This window comes from Lepidothrix coronata, unplaced genomic scaffold, assembly GCF_001604755.1.
Source record: "Lepidothrix coronata isolate B3197 unplaced genomic scaffold, Lepidothrix_coronata-1.0 Scaffold26, whole genome shotgun sequence".
Classification (NCBI taxonomy): Eukaryota; Metazoa; Chordata; class Aves; order Passeriformes; family Pipridae; genus Lepidothrix; species Lepidothrix coronata.
The window spans coordinates 6199004-6223838 of record NW_016690206.1 but is presented as its reverse complement, the minus strand read 5'-3'; the positions used below and the strand labels follow the sequence as shown (position 1 = coordinate 6223838).

Below are 24835 nucleotides of genomic sequence, written 5' to 3'. Positions count from 1 at the left end.
CCTGTGCAGTGAAGATTCATAGAGATTTTCTGTGCTTAAGTATGCAGCGGAAAAAGACTGCATAGTCCCAGACACTGGGGTTGTCTCACCCTTTAATTTAGGGGAGGAGGAAAATAATACTTTAGAAAATAAAATTTGATCTCAGATTATCAGTTGACTAGGTTAAAATCTAATAAGCAGATTCTCAACCAATTTAAATTGATATTTATCCATGAAGAAGGGGTAATATCAGCCAAAGATCCAGGGATCTGTGTGTACATCTCTCTAAATTCTGTGCTAGGTAGCCAGCATGGGAGCAGTCCTTCACTGAAATGGAGTCTCAGATATGAATGTATGCAAGCTTCTTATATGAATTAACTTTGGTCAGTTGGGTTAAAGTGCCAGGTGTGGATGTGCTGTAAGCAAATAGATTACAAGCATTTTGTGCAGCAGAAGCTCTCTATTGAGAAGAACATGGAGGGGCCATTTTTTGCATTTGATTCAAAGGAAAGACATGCAGTTCCTCAGATGCCAGAGGCTTTTAATCTGTTATTTCTGCATCTGGAAATTCAAGGGCTTAAAAATTTCAGAAAACAATGAATCTGTGTAATTTAGAAATGTTTTTATAAAAATCTGCTAGGCATATACTTCTCACCATCAGTAAATTTGACAAATAGAAAAATATAACTTCCCTTCTCTGCTGAATATTTGCAAAGTGTTACTGGAGTTTTCTTTGAGTGCATTTTCTTTTGACAGTATCACCACTCAGAGACCTGTGAGCCTCATGGCCTATCAGTCCAAGGACTTCACGGCTCTCTTCTGACATATGTATTTGTTTAAATGCCATAAATCTCTAGAGGTCTGTGCTCCAGCTACCCCTCAAAACAGAACCAGCTTTCAAGTTAGTTTCTCAGTGCCTTGCCAGTCAAGTTTTGACTGTCTTTGGGGGTGGAGGTTATACAACCTTTAAGGGCACCTGTTCTGTTTTGTATATGTTTGTGGAATGGAGTTTTTTTTGTTTGATTTGGTTTGTTTGTCATGTTTTTTAATGCATAAGTAGTTAACTTCAAGTAGTTTTCATATACCTTTTTTTATATATGATAGCTATGATGAATTTATTACATGAATTTCCTTCTTACCATCCTAAACAGATTAGAACAAACAGGTTGCTACCGAGCTGAGTTCTTCAAGAATCATGTTACAGGCACAGTGATGGAAATCTGATTTTGATTTTGTGGTGCACATGAGCAACAAAATATCCCAGAACTCCATTAAACAAAGCACTAGTATTTTTAAAGCAACAGCAATTGAAAAACAATTTTATTTAGATTGCTTTCTGGTTTAAATAAATATACCCTCCTAAGCCCAAGTTGTAAATAACTGATAAATAAACCTTTTATTCCTGTAGTATATATAATAAAAGGCACAAATTTCACTGGCCAATAAAACAAAGCAGTAGAAAGTTATTCTGCTCTGCAGCAAACTTCTGCAGTTTATATGGCTTCTGCACCATATTCTCCACCTGAACAAATCTGTGCTACCTGGGACCCAAAAAAAGGAGTAAAAAGCTTGGTGCCAAGGTACTCTTCCCTGAGGAGCCTCAACTGAATTCTTTCTCAGTAGCCAGCTAGAGAGAGAGCAGTCCTTTGCCAATGCATCTACCGAATTTGTTTATGGCTTTAAAGGTCAGTGTGGTAACCTTTTACATTCATCTCAGACACAGATAGGTAGCCAATGGTGATCCCAGAACTCTGTGTAATCCCAGCAGGATTTACCAGCTACTGCAGCCTGTCACGTCCTGTGTCACCTCTGCTTTCTGACTTGCTGGAGGGTGCAGGTCTCTGCAGCACAGACACATATGAATGTCAGCACCCTGGTCATGCAGAAAATATCATATTCTGTGAGCAGTGCACTAAATTTAGAGCAATTCTGTTCGATTACATAAGCTGTTTTTACAGTCCAGGTTCTAACATGTACATACATAGCAGCCAATAGACAAATGCCTGAAAGCAGAAGCATACACCTCCCCAGCTATTCCTCTATCACCTCAGCCTTGTCCAGTCTGTTCTAGCCAGTCTTCACTCATCCCTGCTCTTCAGTTACGCTAAGGCTGTCTTCTGGCACACAGCCAAATATTAACTTTTTCAGGAACAGATTTAACTGCATTCCATCTTGCTACACTATTACTTTCCCATTAGGATCGCTGCCACAATATGGGGTATCAAGTCGATTCTGCGTGGTCTAAAATAATAATAAAAACAATGGAAACATCTGTACAATGCTTGGAACTTGTGGCTCATAGTTTTTGGAGAGAGAACAAGACAAAAAACCCTGACAGCATTGACAGTAGTTTCACATTTGTTTTTCAGTATTGACCACCTGTTGCTAAGGGAACAGAATGTAAAATCCAGGTAATACCTGGCTATGTTGCTATACCAGAATTTTATATTTTATTTTTGTGAGTGTATTAGATTTGGCAGTGCTTTGTAGCAGGGGAAACAGATGTAAAGAAATCATAAAGAAACCAAAGTCCTATGACACAGTCTTGGTTTACTATGTATTATTAGAAATAAATGAGTGAAAATGGTAATAACATTATTCTCCCTTGCCTCTAATCTCATCAAAGTTAAAAAAGAAAAAGAGCTGAGACTTTCTGTGTTACCAGTTTGTTTATTAATGTAAAATATTTCTCCTTGTATCAGATAACTTTCCCCAGATGGCCCATCAGAAACGGTTCATTGAACGGAAGTACAGACAAGAGTTGAAAGAATTGAGGTGGGAAAGAGAGCATCAAGAGAGAGAGCCAGAGGAGACTGAAGAAGCAAGGAAATAAAAGGAGGGCACAGCAGCAGTGGCATATTTACTTACTTAATAACTCTGACTGTGGCCTATGGAGACCTAACCTACTTTCTTGCAGATGGTGAATGAAGAGTGCCTGTTGATATCAAAAAGAAAATTGTAATCTCTTCTTTAAAAAGTGTGTGCACATATAGTGTTTCTTTCGTTTGGTTTTAAGTTTGGCTTTTTAATAAGATTTAGTTTTAAATCTTTTTAATTTTTATGAAAAGTTGTTGGATTATTTTTATTATTTTTACTGTGTCGTATGAAGTAATAAAGTATTAATTTCAAAATCTTATAGGAGGAAAAGCTGTTTAGCAGTTGTCTCCTATGTCTAAATGCTGTTTTGTCAGTGACCAACAAAGTTATTGCATGAATTCTGCTGTGGAGGAGGAAAGTCATGAGAAACTAATTCAGCTGAGCACTTAAGCATGTATGTAACTTAAGTTTTGCAGCTAAATTTACTGCTTGATTCTGCTAAATCAGACCTGTAAACTATAGGTCCTTTTACAGAAAATGGTACAGTACTTTAAGCAAAAGAGATAAGTTTTGCTTTAAACAGTGGATTCCACATCTGGAATCCACTGGAATGTGACACAGGTGTGTGTGGAAGCATGAGGGTTTTTGTTTTTAAATCAGTGTCATAAAACTTGAAGAAAAAGATAATTATGAAGCAAGAGAATAGCAATTGTTTTTGCAGAGAATGTACTGAGTTTACAGTTACAAGTTTAATTTCTTTCTTGGCTTCTTGCTCTATGAGGCTGCTGTCTAATGGATTAATTTGTCGAGAAGATACCAGTATGACCATAACTGTGAAATAGTGTATTAGAAACTCTTTACAGGTGCTGTTCCAGATAGGTTCATTGAAAATGGTTTTTATTAAAAGGAGGACCGAATTTGTCCCCGAAGTGTAGTTCAAAGGTGGTGTACAGTTTGAAGTCACACAGTTTCCTTGAATTTTTGGTGTCTGTGGCTTGTATTAGACAGATGTTTCTTCTATAAAAGCTAAGTGGCACCAGAAATGAAAATCTGTTGGTCGTTTTTCCCACTGGTTAGCAGCTTCACTGTAGCTGTTGGTGCATTGTTTTTACTTTGAATTTGCCTGCTTCAAGCCATTCATTCCCATTATCCTCAGTTCTCAGTTAAAACGGTCCCTTCATACATATTGTGTAGTCATGTTTTATCTTTCTTTTCTGATAACTGAAACAGATACAATCCTTATTTTCCTTAACTGTGCGTTTTCTTCCTGCTTCACATCCTTTTTGGCGAGTCTTTTATGCATCTTTTTTGGTGTAATATAGAGTTATGTGTTAAGATACTGGGCACGTTTGTGAGCATGGATGCACGAGTCTGGCCCAAAGAATTCAAAGGGATTCATGACAGAAAACTTTTACCCAACGTCCACACTACGCCAAGCAACTAATTTGGCAATTGTCTGAAGCGTGTTTCTGTAGGTGTGTGATGGGCATCTGCAAAAGCACTTTGTTGTGGGTGCCAAAGTAGACACAAATGAAGCTGAAAAATTCAGACTACCCAAATGTCTTCCCAAAGTTTCACTTCTGAGCTACTCAGTTTGTATTTTAATACGCACATTTTTGTACGCATGCAATGTGAGATGCACTTAAATGTGGAGGGGAGTTTAAAACCTGAACCCACAGCACTACCTCACTTCTCCCAATCTCTGTGATTGCCTTTTCTTAATAGATTGGTGCTTTAAATCCATTTCAGAGGATGAGAGAAAAGAAAAAAACAAACACATTCTGTAATTTAGAGAGTGATAATAAACCATTAAAACATAAAGGAGGAGATAAAAACAGTGAGATGAAGGCAAAGAACTGCTCTCTGCTGAATGCTGCTGCCATTTGACTTTTGAGAAGTGATTGTAACTTCTTATAGCTTCAGTCTGTAAATAAAAAGCTGAAATGCTTCTCACTAGTAGCAAGCTTGAAAAGCAGCAGCAACTCCCCTGTCCTTAAGTCTTTTGTATTCCAAGTGCTTTTGTAAAATCACTCATCTGCTTCTAGCGGTGGAAATGGTGTGGTGGTGAGGGTTAAATGTAACTGTGTATACCATTATTATATTTTTCCTTCTTACCAGTGACCAGTTTTATGTATTCAACAATTAGAAAGTGCAGTGACTTCATTTTCAGGTGTATGGTTTCTTAGCAAATGCCTCTCAGCATATCTGATATCACCAAAGTACCCCAGTGGAATTCTCAGCTCATAGTTTAACATTACTTTAATTTGTCCTATCCAACATTTCACTTTTCGGCTGTAGGAAGACTGTAAGCTTATTCATAAACATTTTCATAAAAATAGATTGAATTTATCAGATAGGGTCTTTGGGGGGAGGAACCCAGAACTGTTCTTTTTTCTTCTTTGACCCAGAAATTGCCTGAAAAAAATGAAATTCTAAAACAATTTCTGCATTCCAGTTACTGCACTTAATGAATTTTAGGACTTCTTCAAAATGTGGATGATAACCGTGTTTTCACAAGCAGGCTATCTTCCCTTTTTTCATTGTATAAGCATGGAGTAGGAAAATTGTCTGAAGCAATTTTGTTTTCCTTGTCTTGAGGACAGAAAACACAAGGTAAAAAAATTCATGTTCCTTTTGTTTGTGTTAAAACTGCAGTGTCTTTCTGTGTATGCACTGTGTGAAAACAGTGGCTGTGAATGTTTCTGTGAATTTCAGGAGATGCATAGATTGTGTAAAGTGAGCACAGTCCTTTATAACAGACACCAAGGAGAGGAAGCTTCTTTAAGTTGCCTTTGATAAAAATTATTATTTTTCTCATGTTAATCAGTGGGACAGCTGTAGCTTTTAACTAGGCAACTTGGGCTGCTTTTTGTAAATGTGAAGGGGTTTCTGGTTTACTGATAAAGTCAGGTCCTTTTTTGTTTGCTCCAGAGCCTGATCCGTTCTGCTCTAGAGGTTCTCATGCCAGAGCCATTGACTTGGTTTGGATACAAGTAGATGAATGGAGAACAAGACTGAGAGCTGCATGAATCCAACAGATCCTGTGAAAGCACTTCTTTTTTTCTATTTTATTTTTAATGTAAATATGTACAGAGCATTTAATAGAATTGTAGCTGATTTGATTAGGGATTTTAATTGAATTTACATAAAGTTCATGATTGTTATTTGTAGACCCTAAGTTTGCTTTGTAAGATTTCAGTTTTTGGAGGATTATTTAACAGCGATACTAAGAGAACCTTGGTCTCTAAGATTGTTGTAAACATCATTGCTAATAAAGTTTCCCAGAAAAGACTTCAGGCATAGTTGTTACTTGCTAAAACAATTTGGAAAGATCAAAAGGCAAATCCTGATCATCTGTCTCCCTACTTCAAAGACTCTGATTATACAGGCTGCATATTTAAATGAAGTAAGCGGTTCACTTGTGAAAAGTTTGTTTGGTGAAAGTTTGTAAAGCCCTGTAAGAGCTTAGGGAATTGTTCATCTATATCATTTACCATTGTGTTGTCTTTGATGAGGATAGCATTGCAACAGAAATTTCTGTGACCCATAAATCCTACCCTGCTTCTCCCCCTTCCTAACCAACCCTACACTTCACAGATTCATGTTCTTTCTCAAGCCCTAAGATTAAATAGGTTAGATGCTCCAGCTATGCATATTTCCCTATCCATCAGGGAGCAGGTTTACCTTAGAGGCCCTTTTCTTCACCTGCCTGCTGCAGGTAACAAAGGGAGCACCAACTTACACCCAAAATCTTGCTAACTAGGTATATTTCTCTTTTTCTAAATCCTCACTGCATTTCTCAAAAGGATTTCAAAGTCTTTCATGAATAAGTGTATAAGTCATATACCTGTGACTTACGGTACAATCATACCTGAATGCCTCAAGCTCTTCACAGCACCTTTGTGCAGGGAATAAGGGACTGTTTATTCTATTGCTCAGGGATGAAAACTAGGATGAAATATTCCCTTGGGTCCAGGCCTTACGATATCTGTAGTAGGGCAATGATGTCTCATCCAGTGGATGCCTTAGTCTGTGTCTTTAGTATCTTCTTTGCAAGTCTGCTGTGTTCCTCTTGACATGCCTTGGAGGGTCTGTAAGGGAGTAAAAAGAACTTGACTGTGCAGGCACTGTCCCCCTCATCCCCTTTTTCTGTGGAGGATTGGAAAACAATGATCAAGATCTATAGAACTGGTGAGTCTCCTATGAGAAGCCAAAGCCCAAACAGTGGGTTGCCTGTACATGTTTTTAGAAAAAGTAAATAAATAAATAAAACCTTCTGCTTAGAGCAGACATTTCAAAAGTAATCCATTAGCAAAGGACAGAGTCTTGAGCTGACAAATTTTGAACTTTCACTGGAGGCAGAAGCAACTCGTACATCAGTGGTCCAGAAGTGATGCAGCAGTGATGGGTAAGTGTTTGTCACTGGAGGTAGCTTGTTACTTATTTAAGGATGGAGATGGTGGTCGTGGGAACCCATGGGACCCCACTGATGCAAGCTCAGCCAACATTTCAGAAAAAAATAAAGTTACTTCCCTACAGATTTCCTCCTGTCATTACTTCAGTCATTTACTGTGTCAGAACAGTTCTGACATGGTGACTAGTTTTTGCTGCCAACTAGAATTACAATTCAAATATTGCAGCTCTGTTTCCAGAGGGATACTTGAACTGGCAAACAAAAAGCAGCAATTTCTCAATCAGCAACATTTGAAAATTCTTCTTAATTAAAAAAAATATTTAAAATTCTGTAAGAAGAATTTTTAGTGACCTCATTGGACAAGTCATCCAAAATTACTGCTCTTACCTTCTGCTCTTGTGATAAAAAACATTGTCGAATACACGAGTCTTTTAACTTGTGAAAAAATAAATATCATACCATCCAAAGGAAAAAAACCATTTTTTCCTTATCTTTGATGTTCAAATTCCCTGTCATTTGGTGCTGTTGTCTTCTTCCTTCTTCCAAAAACCAAACAAAATGTTTTTAATGTGTTTCACCTGTCGTAATATGTCAGATATTACAGCCAATATCCCATCTCAATTGGTGTCTGTACATTAACAACCAAAATCAATCTATGTGTTACTGCTTACTGGTTTTTGAACCAGGGCTTGACCAGACATCCAAAACAGTGGGACAGTGCCAACCTTGTAAGCCCTCAAAACTTTCAGAAACAGGTTGTCAAAACTTCCCATTCCTTTTGCTCCCAATGCTTTTATTATTATTATTATTATTATTATTATTACCACTACTACTGTTACTATTATTATTTAATGTTTTCATTGCTTGTTTATTTGGTTTTAATGTGGTCTGAAGCACTACTGCCTCCTATTTCAAGGTTCCCTGATCCTTACTTTTGCTTAGCAGATATGGTATCAATTGCTTGCTCACTGTGAGACTAGAATATAAATGACCTTGAACTCTTTGCCCTTGCAAGCCATACCTCAACAGTTATATCAGAAATCAAGTGCCCACAGCAAGAGCGAAAGCCTCCCTGCACACCCGTGGAAATAAAGTACTGAATCTTTCCAGTACAATTTTGGTGGATTCTGTCAGACGTTTTAAGAGAGACTCTGAGTTCTTCAGGCACGTAGTGATGTACTTTTTCCAGCTTATGTTGTGAATTTATGCAATTGGAATAAATTTGGCATCTATTTCAGCTGACAGCTTATAAATGGACATTTATACATGTAAGCAAGGAGAGAAAGGTTAAGAAAAGGCAAAGCAGATGCCTGAAACACTACAAAAAGGCTTATTTCAGCACTGACTGCCGAGAAACAGATTGATTGGGATAGAAAAATGTTAACTACTTTCAAATGCAGACTGAAAAATATGGGGTTTCATTGTAACATAAATACAAGTCTGTGCCATGTGCTTGGGATAATGATGGATTTAAAAAAATGAATTCAGAGTTTAGTTTTATGCAAAGCTAGAAAATAAATCTTAAAGGTAAGATATAACAAATCTATACTTATTACAAGTGAGGCAATAAAAATTTCATATCTTAGAGATACAGAGGGGGGAAGTAATCTAGCAAAGCTGTGATAGGTTTTTAGATTTTAATTAGGAACATATTTGAATATGTGTGTTTCGTGTAAATGCAGATATGTATGTACGTATGTATGTATTTATTTACTTATGAAATATCTGAAGTTTTCACTCACTGCAGTGTGATACTTTCTTTACCAAGGATAAAAAAAGAAGTCTTCTCTCTGTGCTTATTGTTTAACAGGTATTTAGAGATTGTTTATATTGAAGCAGTGTCCAGAGATCTTCCCTAGGACTGGGTCTTTTCATGCCAGCCACTACAAACACAAAATAATAGGCAGTTCCTGACACAGAAAGAAATAGAAAGGAAGCAGCGACTTACTCAAAGTCACCAAACAGGTCAAGGGTAGAAATGAGAACAAAACCTGAATCTGTCAAGTCTCAGCTGAGATTTGTCCTCTCTTCATGCTGCATAGCTACTTATTTACAGCATTTAGCTTTAGATGTTGTAGTTAGTTTATTTCTGCATTAATATGGGTATTTTAAATTTCACGCACAGCAGCCTAGAATGGGAGTTTACCTAATCTCTTTCATACTGAAAGGTTACAAAAGTGATTTTAAAAAGTGAAAGAAAATTCAAGTGGCTGTCCCTGCATGGTGTGAGCCTCCACGTTTGCGTTTGCTTGCCTTTGCTGTAGAATTCCTGCTGCGGCAGCTCAAGCTCGGAGCTTCAAGGTCCACTGCTCAGTACGTCTCTACAGTGTGTGTGACAAGCGTCACTCAGGTAGTAACAAGCTGCATTGCCATGCTGCGTCGGAGCTGAGCTTGGCCCTGTTATACACAGGCAGGAGAAGGCAGGTTTCTCTTCTGGATTCACAGCTCGGTGTTAACGGCTGTTGTTTTTTTTAAGCCTGATTGTATCCTCACCAAATCCGTTAGAGGTTAGTATGACTCTAAGCATATATGATATACTTCCAGCATGGTGACAAAAGGGAATAAGCAGATGAACAGCTGTGCTCTCTGTTTATGAAAAGTACTTGGCTTCGAAGTGCCTAAGCTATTTCCGTGGTCTCCTGAAAAGAATGAAAACCTTCCAGAAATGGCCACAGATAGGTAGAGGGGGCCATGGGTTGACATCACAAAAAGAAAAGAGCATCTTCTCTTCTTAGTCTTGTGCTGCCATGCATGCTTGTTGCTGCAGGAGGGTTAGTGGCTGCCAGCTCCCATGGCAGTAATGGGAAGGTGGAGATGGCGGCTTGAGTACTATCCTGGGCTGGGGGCATTGTGTGCTGATGCCAAGGCAGGCTCGTGGGAACGCATCCAGTGCGTTTTCAGGTGATAAGAAGGCAGGCAGAGGAATGAGCATGGAGTTTAGCCTGGCCTTGACTGGCAGAAACTGTTGAGATGGTAGTGAGAGCTAAAAGTAGAAACAGGTCCTTCATTTTACAAGCTGTGGTTAGCCTCTGATGAAAACATTATTTCCTGCAAAGCAATGAGGAGTAAGAGGAACTCCAGAGGACAGTAGGTGTGCAGAAGAGCTCAGTTCCACCTGCTGCTGCTTCCATACTGTTTGGTAATGGCTGATCTTGTGGATTCACATGTTGTGAGGGATTTTTGTCTGGTCCCACACATGCACATATTGTACAGGCATATGTAGGCATACATGTATATGGAGTTAAACAGAGAAGAGCGTGCATGCAAAGAAGTTTGGGACTGTGCAAGTGTGGGAGTGAAGGAGGCCCAGAGAGACAGCTGCATGACTCCTTCGCCTCCTAGGCAGATCTGTCATTTCTGGCTATAGGATTGGTTTCTTATTCTGTTTAATGATGCTGACCTTTGTGTTGAATAGGTTGGCCTGTTGCAAAGCTAAGATTTGTGGCCTTTTGGGACTTTAGTTGTTTGGAAGACTGAGCATATTTTTTACTACATTGGGTCCAAAGAGAATGACTTCTGATGACCCAGCTGCCCTTATAACTCATTTGCCCTTTATCTTTTGACAGACAAAGTGACTTCAGACTTAGTCATATGTTAGAGGCTGTCTAAATTTGAAGAATATTCTGGAAATAAATGATATCCTATGGCAAAGAAAAATTCAAAATTGTTTTGAAAGTTCCTATTTTTATTACATATTGCATGTACTTTCTTGGGAGAAACGAATCTTGAATTTACAGTATGAAGTTTTAGAAAGGACTTACCTTGAAAAGCAGAAAAAAATTAATTTGAATACACTGGTGGGAGCCTTACCTCAAACTGTATTGTCTTCCACAAGAGATCTTATGTCTCTGAATGAACAATCAGTTTCTTAAGAAATTGTCCCCAAATCTTATTTGATTTTGGGTGCCTCAATTTGATTCCACAATCTATTTTAGCTAAGCAAATCCCTCAGGATTAGCACAGAAGGGTTCAAACCTGACATGTTTTACAGCACATCAAGGAACAGCTTCATCTGGTTTCCAGTCCCTAGAATCTTAGTGGCCATTGTCTTGCAATTCTTATGCCGAAGATTAATTTTAAACTTGCAACTGTCTCTGTTGAGTTGAGCACATTGGCTGGAAGTGAGAAATCGGATTGTTTTGACTTGCATGTCATCAGTGGCAGCAGCTTTGCAAGGTCTGCAGCGGGAGGGTCATGCTGGTCACAGCCCGGAGACCCACATGCTGCCCAGGTGGCCCTAGAGTTCAGTTGATAGTCACATAAATACGAAAGCCCAAAATTCTGTCCTGTTTGCTTCCCCCCTGCTGCACCGGTCCTGTTGGATGAAAAGCAGGGAAGGGGGAAAAGGGAGATTTTAGTACTCTTTGTGGTAAGTTAAACAACACTCTTTCTGACTTCACACAGGAAAAGGATCTGCTGAGTAAGAAAGTGCTAATTTCACATTGTTGTTTTTCACACTAGAGCTACGTTATAAGTACCAAGCCCGAGAGGAATGAAAGCATAGTCAAATTAATGAAAAATAGGTTATGATGATAAATTATTCAAGTGGATAAAATTATTTTGCATTCGGAAGACACTGAAACTTAAGGACCAAATCCTTTCATGGTGTAAAAAGATTCAACTTCATCACTTTCAGGGAAACAGAGGGAACAGAGGGAACTTATATCATTCAATTCAAAATCTGACTATGACTGGCAGCATAAGCAGTCGTTTAAAACTCTGTGGCACATATTTCATCTACTTTGGGTGACAGCCATAAGGTGAATGTTTTAAATTCTGACACGGCAAAGCCTTTCTTTTGAGATCTGTGGTGCAATTTTAAAGGAGATGAGATAAAAGCCGTGCCTCTCCAAAGGCACATTTTCTCTGATGTTAAAGGAAACAATGTAAAAATATGCCCACTAAATAAATCATCAGGGATTTTCAGAATAGATCACATCCTTATGTCTTAAAACTTGTAATACAACTCAAGTTGTTCACCTTAGTCAGTTTCTTTTGTTCAACAATTTTTTTTCTACAAGGTGACATGTGTAGGGAAGGCAAATCTGGAGGAGATACCCCATCAGAAGAGGTTCCAGTGAACAAAGATAAAGAGGGTCCTCTTTTGACTTCTGGCATGGCACTTTCAGAAGTTTAATCCTCAGTAATCTCTCTCACATTTCCAAGGAGGTGATAGTGGAGAACAGGCTGTTATGCTGCTAAAGGTGAATACCAGTGACCTGTGAATGTACTTGGCTCTGTACAATAGCCTCTGATTTTTCAAGTATCTTAGCCAACATAGGGAGGAAGTATGCTGATTTGACTTCTGCTGCTCTAGGATGAATTTTCAGTAATATTTTCCTTCAGCTTGCATGCATGTAAGCATACAGAGCGGTGGAAGGAAGCATAGGCTGGTCATAGGCTGGTACAACAAGCTTTTAAGGACCATGTTTGAAGTTAGAACTTGCAGTCAGTTGGACCTATAGGAAAAGGTGTAATCTGGCAAGTTCATTTATCATACTAAACTCTAAGGCTGAAATGTCTCCTACCAAGTAGCAGACACTAAGTCATAGGTATGGCCCCCTCTAGCTCCCTGCTGTGATAAGTGGGGAGAGACAGCCACATCTCCAGAGACTGGTTCATGGCTTAGGCAGGATGAATCACCCCTCTTGTCTGAGAACCAAAGGGTGACAACTTTTATATTTCTGAACATTCTAATGCCCATAAATGAGTTGAATCTAGGCTTTAAACATTTGTGTCATATAGCTATAATAAGACACAAGTGCTCACATTAAGCCAGCATGGCATGGCCTCCTTAACACTTCACATAGCCATTGCTGTGAGGAGAACACTTTCTTATCCCCAGATGACTCTTTCAACCATCCCCTTATGTGCAGATGTGAGAAGGAGTGACAGTTTCTCCGAAGTGAGAGTATTTTCAAATGTCAAGAAGCTTTATTTTTTAATGTGTTAAACCATATAAAATCCCCAGATAATATACCTCATAAATGAAATGAGACTAATTAGTAGGAAAGTAATGAGGGAACATTAACAGAGGTTACATCCCGAGGTCTGGTCACAGCTATGGAAAATGTGGGAGAGGGGTAAAAACTACAATCTACTTTGTTCCTCCAGCACTGGCATTCATAGTTGTTAATTAACCCCAGCAAGGGCAACTTTAGAATGGCAAAATGAGGAGAAAAATGTTAAGGGACTGCGAACTTTTTCTTTTCTTTCTTTCCCTTTGTCTCCTGTCAATGTCCCTGGGCTGGCACAGGTTCCTTACTGCTGAGCCAAGCTGCCCTTGTATCCACAATAGTGCTGCGTTTCCACCCAGCTTTCTCTTTTGTTACAACCACCCACTAGGAAACTTGGATTCCAGTGATTTTTCCAGGGAAAACTGAAGAGCCAGTAGGTCTTTTTGGCACAGGTCACCAAGGTTAGGTAGGTGCCCAGCTCCTTTTTAAATAAGAGTTAATTGTCCATCTGCAAAAGTGGAAAATAGCACTTCCTGACATTGTAGTATTGGAAGGGTAAGTCTGTTATGGGGTTTTGAGCACTTGCGTATGAAGGTATGGAGAGTTGTGTCAGGACTTAAAACAGACTGTGGATTTGGAATGCCATCTATGATAGCAGAATTGGAGGCTATTTTACTGGCTGCACAGTAAAGGATCCAAATGACGTGTTTATGTCCTGGGTTACTTAAGCTTGAATAGAAGTATAAGGTCTCGTTCTAAACTCATCTGAGTCAGTAGGGTCTCTCCCTTGACTTTAATAAGTGTCTATTGAGCTGAAAGTTGAACCTCGAAATGAAACTTTGGCATGCAAGTTACTGAGACTTTAAAAATATAAATTTACAGCTTGTCAAAATATCAAGATGAAACAGCATCTATGCTGCGTCTTAATCATAATGTACTTAGTGAAACAGAGATGTCTCTTGAAGGAAAAGGCCTATAGAAAACCTGCCCAATGTTGAACAAGTGTCATCCATTTGCACAGTTTTTAACAGTCACCTACACCTGAACAGCTACAGGCTTTTTTAGAACATGAGAGAATTCAAAATGCTTGAGGCAAATGCAACTGAAGGAGCATACAGTCAAATCAGTGCTCACTGTAAAAGCAATGTGTCTATATACTTTATTAGAGGAGCTGGATGGAAAGGGAACAAAATGATGAGATGAGGACATGTGGTGGCTGAAGTAAACTGATGAGATGTCAAATAAGATAAAAAGAATAAAGAATAGGACTGATGTCAGCTGTCACAAAAGAAAAAAAACTACGAAAAAGGAGATGTAATGAGAAAACAGGTATGTTGCAACTAACACAATTTGAACACAGTGCCAACCTGAAGCTGATCAGATCATTGTGGAGAAAAATCACATATGGGGTGCCAGGAAAGACTTTCTTCTTTGTTTCCTCTCAAAACTTAAATTTTACAGATTTGTTCTCTTCATCATTTCATTTTTGGTCCAGTGTTCTTGAATATGTGCATTAATTGCACCTCAGCTATCTTTAACTTTTTCACTAACCTCATTACTCTTAGTTTTTTGCTCATGTTTAACCTAAACTTTTTCTTTCTTTGCTTATGGCCATTACTTCTCTGTTTTCTTCTGAGACTTGTTGTAATTTCCTGCTTTCATTTACATTGTTACCTTGAAGATATTTACAGGGTATGTTCATTTTCTTCCTGAGGTTTCTCTTTTCCCCTGTGTCGATCTTTTCAGTTCCTCTGGTTTTCCCTCTCTCTCCCTAATTTATATGCTCCCCATCTCTTACTACCAGTAGAGCTAACATTTTGACTAATTTTCATGTTTTTTTTTTTCTCATATATTTAAGATTAATAGTTAAGTAGCAGAACTGACCTTAAAAAGCTGTGAGGGATATTTCCATAAAAATACTGCCTAATATCTTTTTCACAGTTCTTCATGATTTTAATGTCCATCGGCAGCAAACTTGTATTGCTAAGCCAGCTGCCACAGTTACACACACACACACACACATAAGAATCTCTAGCCTTCATTTTTTCAAGTAGGACTTTATATTCCCATTTCTTAATATCTCACTGGTGCATATCTTATTTTCAGACTGTCCAGACTTGCACAGGTTCTGCATAACTTGTGATACATGAGTGAAACCGCTATGTACACTTAAACAAACACGCAGTTTGTTCTCAGCTAAGAAACATAGGAATGGCATTCAGCTGGCATGTCCTGCTTTGGATGCTTTTTGGATACCTGTCCAGGTTTACAGATACATTTAAGTACATTGACCTGTGTGTAGTTGTCTAACAGGATTTTCAGAAGTGACTAGGCGGGCTGAGTTCTTCATTTCCTGATGTTACTGGTTTACACATGAATTCCTTCAGATATTTGCTACCTATTCTGTGAAAGTTTTCTGCCATGGGGATTTTCTCCATGCAGTACTGAGAACAGCAGAGCCGTGCTCTGACCAGTTCCTCAGCAGCACAAACCTGACAGTGCCCAACAGCAGCAGAACAAAACCAGAGCAATACCAAGGGTACGTGCAGTGGGAATTAATATGAAGTACAAGGAGCCAAGTAAAAAGACACCATGCAATTGGTTCATCTGATAACAAGAGAGCAAAGCAATGAGGATCAGAAATATCTTAGCAATTCAAGAAGAGGCGTTGTCTTTCTGTTCTTTGCAAGCAGACTGATTAAAAATACTCCCAAATAAAGAAAGAGGTTGGATGTATAAAAAAGTGCACTCTCTGGCCTCACATTTGTTTATAAAGATTATCTATTAGAGGGACAGCTGCAGTCTAAGAATGTGTCTGTGCAGGTAATACGATGCCAGGGAATGGGAATCTCGAGTCTGTCAGAAAAAGAAATGTGGTTAACAACCCACGAGCTCAAGAAGATGCAGTTCCTTTGCCCTGAAACCCCTGTTGTCACTGGCTGCTGTCAACCGGAGGGTTTGATTTCAATGTTGTGAGAAACCTTAGACAATCTCACACAGTGCAAGTGAGAAAATGACAGCCCTCTGATGATGCAGCCAGTTTTCCTGATCAGCGTGATTGTATGAGAGTGCTGTACTTAGTTATATCGATTTGTCTCTGAGAGCTCTTTCTGCCACATAAATCTCATTGAAAATCTTTAAAGATCGTGCCCCAGAAGGCCACTGTGTTTTCTTTCTCAGTAAAAAGAAGCAGAGCTAGGAATTCATTTCTCAAAGTTTTAACTAGAATGGTCAATTTATGAGGAAGGTCTGAATTCATCTGTTTTACATTTTGAAACATTTAAAAACAGCACTGCACTTTATGATTAACCTTTACATCTAAGCAGTACTACAAAGAACTGTATCTATCTCCTCTCCTTTTCTTTCTTTGTTCAAGGGGCTTGAATAAAGAAAACCACCTTTCTTTTAGATGGGGGCATTGGAAGGAGCATTGTGCCTATTGTAGCTCAAGCCTTAAGTACAATAGGCACCACATTATAAAGATACTATTTGTTCCACTCTAGTTAAAAAGACTGCTAGTGCTTCCCTGATGGAATTTTTCTTTTAGAGTGTCTAAAATGATTTTAAAAATAAATAACCACTTTAAATTAAGAATCTAGTCTTTCAATTCAGCCAGAGATAAGGAAGCTCAAAATACAAATTTACATTGTCTCCATAGAATTATCAACAAGTCTGAGTCACAAAGTGTGTCTTTATACTTGGCAGACTCATTTTTTTCTAGCATATATAGAAGTAAATATGAGAAAACACAAGAAGTTTGGCCTTTTTTTCCTTGACAAAAACATTTTTTTTTTAAAAGTGACTATTGAGTTTGAGTTACCTGTAACAGAAAGAACCTCAACACCTACATATGTGCGTTTTAGGCCGTTCAAGTGCAGAATAGCTTGTATGATGGTGCTATAAATGTTTCAGTAACACTAAGTATTTGGTCCCATCAGTATTTCTTCCTCTTTGATAGCATAGTAAATTATTCTTTGGCTTGCTCTGTCACTCTTCACAGATGCAGTGATCTCTACACCCACTGTAAGAGGAGACTGAGGACTTAATTTCCTTTTCCTCCTTTCCTCTAAACAAGCTATTTCCAAGACCTTTTACAACCAATATATGCCAAAGCGTCATTTATTCATTTAAACTGTGCAGTCTAGTGCAACTTAAATATAATTACCGTACAACAGAACAAAGCTAACATCATAAAACCATGACATGGCAACTAACATCTGATTAGACAAGCATTCTCCTGCAGGTGCAGAATCACTGCAAACAAAGTAGGGTATTGCATTAATCCAGAACATAATAGGTAATTAAGCAGAACATATTTTTGTCATTTATTGCAGAGAGATACACTAGTACACTTGTATGGAGCTGATTTCAAAGAAGTGAGCACTGTAGCCATCCCCTCCAGTGGAACAAGTTTGTGAATATGGGTTCATTAACACAATTAATGCCTAGAGTATATTCCTGTTTTTGAGTTGTCTCCAAACCTTCTTTCTCTAAGTATTCTTGTTCTGACTTCATAGTACATTACTTAAAGTTACCACAGGAAATAGATGAGAACTCTAATGCAGTAAAGCAGACACGTTTTTGAGGACTGGGATAGACAATGCTTAACAGTACCTTTGATAATTTTGTCACAAGTATGAACTCTCATACCTGGAGCATATCAGCATATCTTCAGAAGTATGGAAGTGTTTTTTCAAATGACAGTTCAGACTGATTAGAGTTTGAATCCTTGTCCAAGACTTGAATAAACAGGGTATGAATCTTGCTTAGGTCTGGTGGTCTCTTACTGCTGTCCCAAAGAGACTGGGCAGTGAGAAGGGAGTCTAAGTGGAAAGTGTTTTCCATTGAGTAATCAAAATATCTTCCAGAGTTTGTAATTTCTCACTTCATCACCATATTAGCTCTGGCAATAACAGGACTAACTTGTGCTGACAGTACTGCACATATAGAAAAGCTCTTCTGGAATTTACCAATGATTAAAAGGTACCTAATGAGTGCCCAGAACTACCTATATCAGTGAAATGCAAATAGTCCATTAACACTGGCAGGATAAATCAGAGCATAGGCTCAGTACCCATCGGGGTTTCAAAAGACAAGAAAGAGTAAGATGGTAAGACTGAGTAATCATCATCATAACAGCTTCATATATATATAAAATAGTTAGTATAGAGTGTAAATGTTTATGAATGTATGTAGGTTACCCAGAGGATAAAAGAAAGGAGATGCAAGAACAAGAGCTGAATGAAATAAAGTTTGCAGTTCAGCTTTGGTGCAGTTGGTCTGGCGGCTGTTTATGCAGGAGGGGTTGGCAGACCTGGAGCAAAACAAGCACTGCCTGCAGGAGGGATGTGACCTTCCAGTGGAGAGGAATTGAGAGAGAGAAGGCAGAGAGCTGACAGGTTTTGATGATGTCTCAGCTGACATACAATGAAGCTTTTGTTTCAGTTTTGCAAGGTAATTTTTAATGGGCAATAACATAAAATGCTGAATGTTTGGCACAATGTTTTATATGTTGTGGTCTTCCTGCCAGAGATCTTTGTTTCAATGTGTTTTTTTTTTATTTCATAGTCCACAAGAGCTTCTATAATCCGAGTCCCTTTGTCCTCTGCTGCACTTCATGCTGGTGATCAAACAGTTAACCTGTATTGTCTTTCAGGAGTCCCATCTCCCTTCTGCCAGGAACAATGATAAAATTCTGACTGCAAAAGTGTGCAAGCCTGTGGGCCAGATGGATATTTGGTAGCAAAACATTTGAAAGGCTCTTACTGCAATAAAGAGCTATATGAAGTATTTTCTCTAAACACAAGTACCAATCTCTTGTCTCCAGGGTGTTTGTAATCAATATTATATTACAAGTTGATTAAATACTAAGGTATTGGAGCAGTGAATCTCCAAGTGTAGTTTTGAGTTTTCTTTGTTTCTCAAAAACAACCGTATAAATTGTTTAGAGAAATGTTGACAATACCAGAAAACAACAAAACCAAAATAGCATCATAATCAATATTTCTGAACATGCAATATTGGCAAGGGGGAAATAGTCATCATTGGATCAGTACCTGGCAAATGCTGTAGGTGGGCAAGAATATTACAACTTTGTAAACTAAATATTTGGCCCATATGTCCTGTGCTCTCTGCAAGTAGATAGTATAACGTGTGGAATAATTTCTACACATAGCTTCTTAGGCTGGTATGCAGTGTGTGCATAAAAGGTGAGTGCCTCTCAAAAAGCTGATGACATCCATGGGAAGCCAAATAGAATGCTTGAAATCTATTTGTCTTCACAGATGTGTAATAAAGGATATGTGTGGTGTGGGAAACTCTAAATTTGGTGCATTTGACACTGTAACAAAAAAATGTATAAGTAAAAGAATGAAGGCCATGTGAAGAAGCACAGCTATCTGAGCCATAATTTGTAGCAGTAACAGGTGTTTTGGCCCTCTTGTCACTGGATTTTTGCCTTTGGCAATAGGTATTACATTCAAGTCTATTTGAACGTGACAGTTAAAGTCTGGGGCCAGTGTGAGAAGAAGGAGACAGAGAGAACCTGGTTCCAACTATAAAAAAAAAGTTGGGCCATCAAAATGCTCAGCAGTGGCAAAACAAAGGTGCATCTGTCTCTGTTTTTTAGTTTTGACAGGTACACCTTGGTATGTGAGGGGAGAAAAGTACATGAAATGAGTAAAAGCTGTAGAGTGCTCCCTCTGTGAGCTACCAGTAAACAGAATTACAGGAATGCTGTGTCAGAGAACAAGCCAGCTGGACACACACTATCTCCTCATGTCCCTGCACCAGCTTCCTCATTCTTTCATTTATCAGAGCTCTTTTATTCAGTCCTCTTTTGAATGTCTTGTTACCAAAGTTTAGGTTTGTTCTTTGGGGGGTGTTTTTTGTTTTATTTTATTAAAGGAGGTTTGAGAGTTTGTTTGTTCTAATAAGCTGGAGCTGTAATTGGGAAATGGGTTAAGCTTGTTTCCAATTAAGAAAGTTGACATGAAATAATTGCATTCTGAGAGAGAGAGAGAAATAAGTTCCCCAGTTGAGCTGTAGAAGAGCGCAGCTTTGTCTAACAATGAAGGCAGAAGCAGATGTCTAGAAAAACATGTAAAAGCAATCGGGGGGGATTTATACATTTGGTTATTAATTAAGATGTATGCATCTTAAGAGAAACAAGTTTGTTTCTCTTGTGCTTAAATAAAGCATACATGATAAGGTCCTACCAGGCATGAGTATGTCCACAGCTGGTAAAAATATACATGGTTTTGTTCACTCTCTGGTTTGCCAAGGTTAAAAAACGTGTAATGAGTAGTAGAGTGATTAGACATAGTAAGTGACTGAGGACTTCTGACAATGCTAATGTTTGCTTTTTAAAATGTGGGGAATAGGGGAAGTGGAATCAGCCTTTCTGATTGGAGCGACAGATGTGCTTAAGGATCTGATGTGGGGACAGGCAGCTGCTGAGAAACTGTTAGTTGTTGCAGTCAGTTTGGAGAAAAGAAAGAGCAGAGGGTGGGTATTTGCTAGATAACTGTCTGTGCTATAATTAGGCAAAGATGTACTAGTGTGGGTAAGAAAGAATAAAGGCTTCAAAGACTTTGGATAAGAATATGTACTTTTTTCAAAAAAAAAAAAATATCTGTGCCTTATCCAACAAACTCAAATTTCATTTACAGCATCAAAAGTAACACTATCTGAGATTAAAATTGGAAGAACCAACACTGAACTGACTTGGCTGCTCACATAAGTGATCATTCCTGCAATTTTTATGCAAGTATTAAAGTATTAGTTAAATGGTTTCTCTTTTCTTTGTTCCCTTGTTTGAGCTGTCCTCGAAATTCATAGAATCATTTGGACTGGAAGGGACCTTGAAGGTCATCTAATTCCAATGTCCCTGCCATGGTTAGGGACACCTTCCACTGGACCAGGTTGTTCAGGGCCCATCCTACGTGCCCTTGAACACTTCCAGAACATCTCTGCATCCACAACTCTATAACTTCTCTGGGCAACCTGTTCCAGTGCCTCACTATCCTCACAGTAAAGAATTTCTTTCTAATGCCCAATATAAACCAACTCTTTTTCAGTTTGAAGCCATTCCCCCTTGCCCTGTCACATGCCCCTATAAAAAGTTCCTCTCCGTCTTTCTTTTCGGCTCCCTTCAGGTATTGGAAGGCCGCAATTGGGTCATGCCAAAGCCTTCTCTTCTCCAGGTTGAACAAGCTCAACTCTTTCATCCTTTCCTCACAGGAGGGGAGCTCCATCCCTCCAATAATCTTGGTGTCCCTCCTCTGAACTCACTCCAACAAGCCAATGTCCTTCCTGTGCTGGAGGCCCCAGAACTGAATGCAGTACTCCACGTGGGGTCTCACCTGGAGAGAGAGGCAGAGGGGTGGACAAATTCAATATGAACTTTAAAAAAGTAACAGACTTTTGGCTTTAATGGCTTCTCTACCTGACTTGTCTCTGTGGTAATTTTGATAGTATTAATGAAAGATTAATATTGGCAGGGGTTGTGATTGGTGTGTTGCTTTTGTGAGGAGGCATTATTTTACGCAGGTAAACCTGGTAAATTAATGTCTGAGAATCAAATACATTTTCTGGCTGAAATGCTACCCCTTAGTTGACTTTTGTGGTGGGTTCATCTTGACTGAATGCCAGGTGCCCACCCAGCTGCTCTATCCCTCCCCTTCCCAGCTGAACAGAGGAGAGAGTAAGGTGGGAAAAAAAAACCAACACAAATCGTGGGTTGCGATAAGGCAGTTTATATTTATGCAAAAAAGAAAGCAAAAGCAGCGTGTGCGCGCACAAAGCAGGAGCCAGCAGTTAATCTCTACTTCCCATCAGCAGCGATGGTCGGCCACTTCTCTGAGAAGCAGGGCTCCAGCATGCGTAACAGTTGTCAGTAGGCAGCCATCAGAGACAAGGAGTGCCTGCGGTCCTGCTCCTTGCCTCAGCTTTTATATCTGGGTTGACATTATATGGTATGGAATACCCCCTTGGTCAGTGTGGGTCAGCTGGCCTACTTGGGTCCCCTCCCACGATCTCGCCCTCGGTTGAAGAAGGAATGTTACAGTGCGGTGCTCAGCAGTAGCCAAAACACGGGTGTGTTATTAACACTCCTCTAGCTACCAATGCAGAGCATGGCACTGTGAGGGCTACTATGGGGAAATAAATTCTGGCTCAACCAGACCCACCACACTTTTCTTTGTGGTTAAAGTGCTCTTTGATATAGTAAATCAAATAAGAAGTAATATGATGGATTCCTCTTTCATGTAAATAAAAGTGGTTCTGCTCTGAGGGTTCTTTCCCTCAGTACACAGAGTTACAGGGTTACAGAGTCTGGACCACCTTTCAGCAAGTGGACAACCAGGATTTCTTCTGCTGTTGCTACTGTTTTCATTTAGAAGATGGAAAGCTCAAGCTGATGTTTTGTGAATTCTTGTAGGGCTGCTTTGATGCGTGAAGTAACAGAGTCGAGAGATGGGGTAACTGCAGCCTCCCTGTGCTTGCATCTGCAAGCTTGTGTGTGCCTGTGTGTCCTTACTGGAGGGTGTGGAGGGTAAGTAGATACATCCTCCATGTACAGGGCGGTGCTTAGTTTCTGTGATTTGGTGTTCAGATAATGAGATCATTAAAAATAAATACTTTTAATTACTATTTAGACTTATGTATTTACAGCCTTGTGATCTACTAGAGTTTTTAAAAGCTAGGGTTTTTGGCTAGCCATACAGAGGTTTTCTTCTGGAGGTTCACCAAAGATCGCAGGTGGTTGTTTGGACTTATTTCTCATTGGTTACAAAGGTTACTCAGTTGTGTCATAAACCACATACCGGTTTCAGTGTTAAACTGTTTGCTTTTTGTAGTTCATTCTAATGCTTTTGACGAAGTTTCACTTTGCTGTGACCTTTCCCACTCTTTTCTTTGTCCTTGTCCTTTAATTATGATGGAATTTCTGGAGATAGAGACAGGTCTTTTATTAAGGAAGTGTTAAAATGAAGAATTTTCTCTTGAGGTTGCCCTCCTTATGTAAAAGGATGTTGTAAATGACATTTGGACTTTCCATAAGTGAACTGAGACTTTTAATCTTTTTTGAACCTCATACGATGAAAGACAAATAACTGAACACTGCTATTATAAATTATGTGAACTTCTTATGCTTCAAGAAAGGCATTCTACATGCTTTACCTTGATAAAGCTTCTGCTGCCTTCCTGGGAAACCTCGGCTAGTCAAAATTTGGCTTGCGATCATAGACTAATCCTGTTCATAGTAAGCATCACTAAATGCTGCCTTCTGAAATTATATCACTCTTGGGAGGCCTCACTGATCACAGAATAGTGATCCTACTGCTCTTATAGCATGCTGCAAGCCAGACACGAATGGCATTTCAAAAACTGAGTTAATTTAACCCTTTTTCTTAAAGCGATCAGAGAATCTTTTCAAAGGCTTATCTTGTTGATAGTGTTGTAAATACATAACATAGATTAAGAGAATTAGGAAAAAAAAACAAGTTAGAAAAAACAATTTATTAAGTAGTATCATATAAATAACTCGTTACAAAAATCAATTTGCAAAAAGGCAAATTCACTCTGTCTGTGAGAAATTGTTGTTCAAATTGGTTTCTCATCAAATCTTTAAATTTCATTTCCCCTGCCCCCCAACCCCCCAAAAGAAGCCAGTACAATGAACAGGAAATGTAAGAGAGTGAGTGCACACTTTCAATCTGACCATAACGAATTGCCCATTCACACTGCAGAAGAGATAATCATTCCAGCATGGGTCAATTTGCAAAACAGGGAAGTTTCTAAGTGTAAAACTCTTGTGTGACAAAAATATTATTGCCCACAAGTCTCTCTCTGCTGAGCATTGACCAGATCCATCCAATGCTGAGGCTCCCTTGGCACAACTAGGGGATGACATCATGAGAGACTATGTGGCTGGAGCATGCCAGCAAGTAAATCTTCCCAGGTGAAGGCATCGGTTTCAATTTATGCTTGGAAGTATTTTTAATTAAAAAAAATCAATACCAAAGAGCATTTATTTTAAAGGGTTTAAAAAAATCACAAATCTCAATAGGAGTTTGCCAGATTGATTTTGCTCAGTAACACAGTTAAGATGCACGTAGCATTTATTATAAGGCCTTTCTTTTAATTTTTCAAAGCAATGAAAGTAATCACAGAATTAAAACAGTACAGTGATTCTAAAGGTTATGTGTCAAAATCCAGAACAATTTCATGTTTGCCGTGTTCTTTGTTGTGTTCACCTGAATGCTTAATAATTCTATACACTTGTATCTTTAATAAACACTAAAGTGGTAGATCATAGAAAACTAAAAGCTTATAGAAAGAGTCTCCAAGTATATTTACATAAATAGTGCAGTCTTATAGGAAAGGTCAAAAGCCCATGGGAGTGGAAAGGATTTCTCTATATGCTGGACTTATGCCTTATTTATCAAATCGACTTTGTGGAAGGAGAAATTTAAAGATAGCAGCTCCTTCAGCTCCTTTTTTTTTTTTTTTTTTTTTTTTTTGGTTTTTTGTGGGGTTTTTTTTGGGGTTTTTTCTCCTTTTTTTTTTTTTTTAGTTTATTTTTAAGGACAGCAAAAGATGCATGCAGAAAAAAAGTCCACAAGGGCAGGTTCTGTAAAAACCTCCTTTGAAATCCAGTAAATCTATG

General features: G+C 38.7%; 1 protein-coding gene and 1 long non-coding RNA gene across 3 annotated transcripts in view; both read left to right on the top strand.

Moving 5' to 3' along the window:
- Positions 1-6092, top strand: part of DROSHA (drosha ribonuclease III) — a 70742-nt gene extending 64650 nt beyond the window's left edge. For both annotated transcript variants that reach the window (XM_017809363.1, XM_017809364.1), the window contains one exon: positions 2682-6092. In XM_017809363.1, the coding sequence (XP_017664852.1) occupies positions 2682-2812 (131 nt within the window). In that variant the 3' untranslated portion in view covers positions 2813-6092. The remainder of the gene's footprint in view (positions 1-2681) is intronic.
- Positions 6093-8693: 2601 nt separating this feature from the next.
- Positions 8694-22243, top strand: LOC108494619. Its single transcript, XR_001873915.1, has 4 exons — positions 8694-8704; positions 11915-11919; positions 20580-20587; positions 22176-22243. It is a non-coding gene; the product is annotated as an uncharacterized LOC108494619 (long non-coding RNA).
- Positions 22244-24835: the final 2592 nt, after the last annotated feature.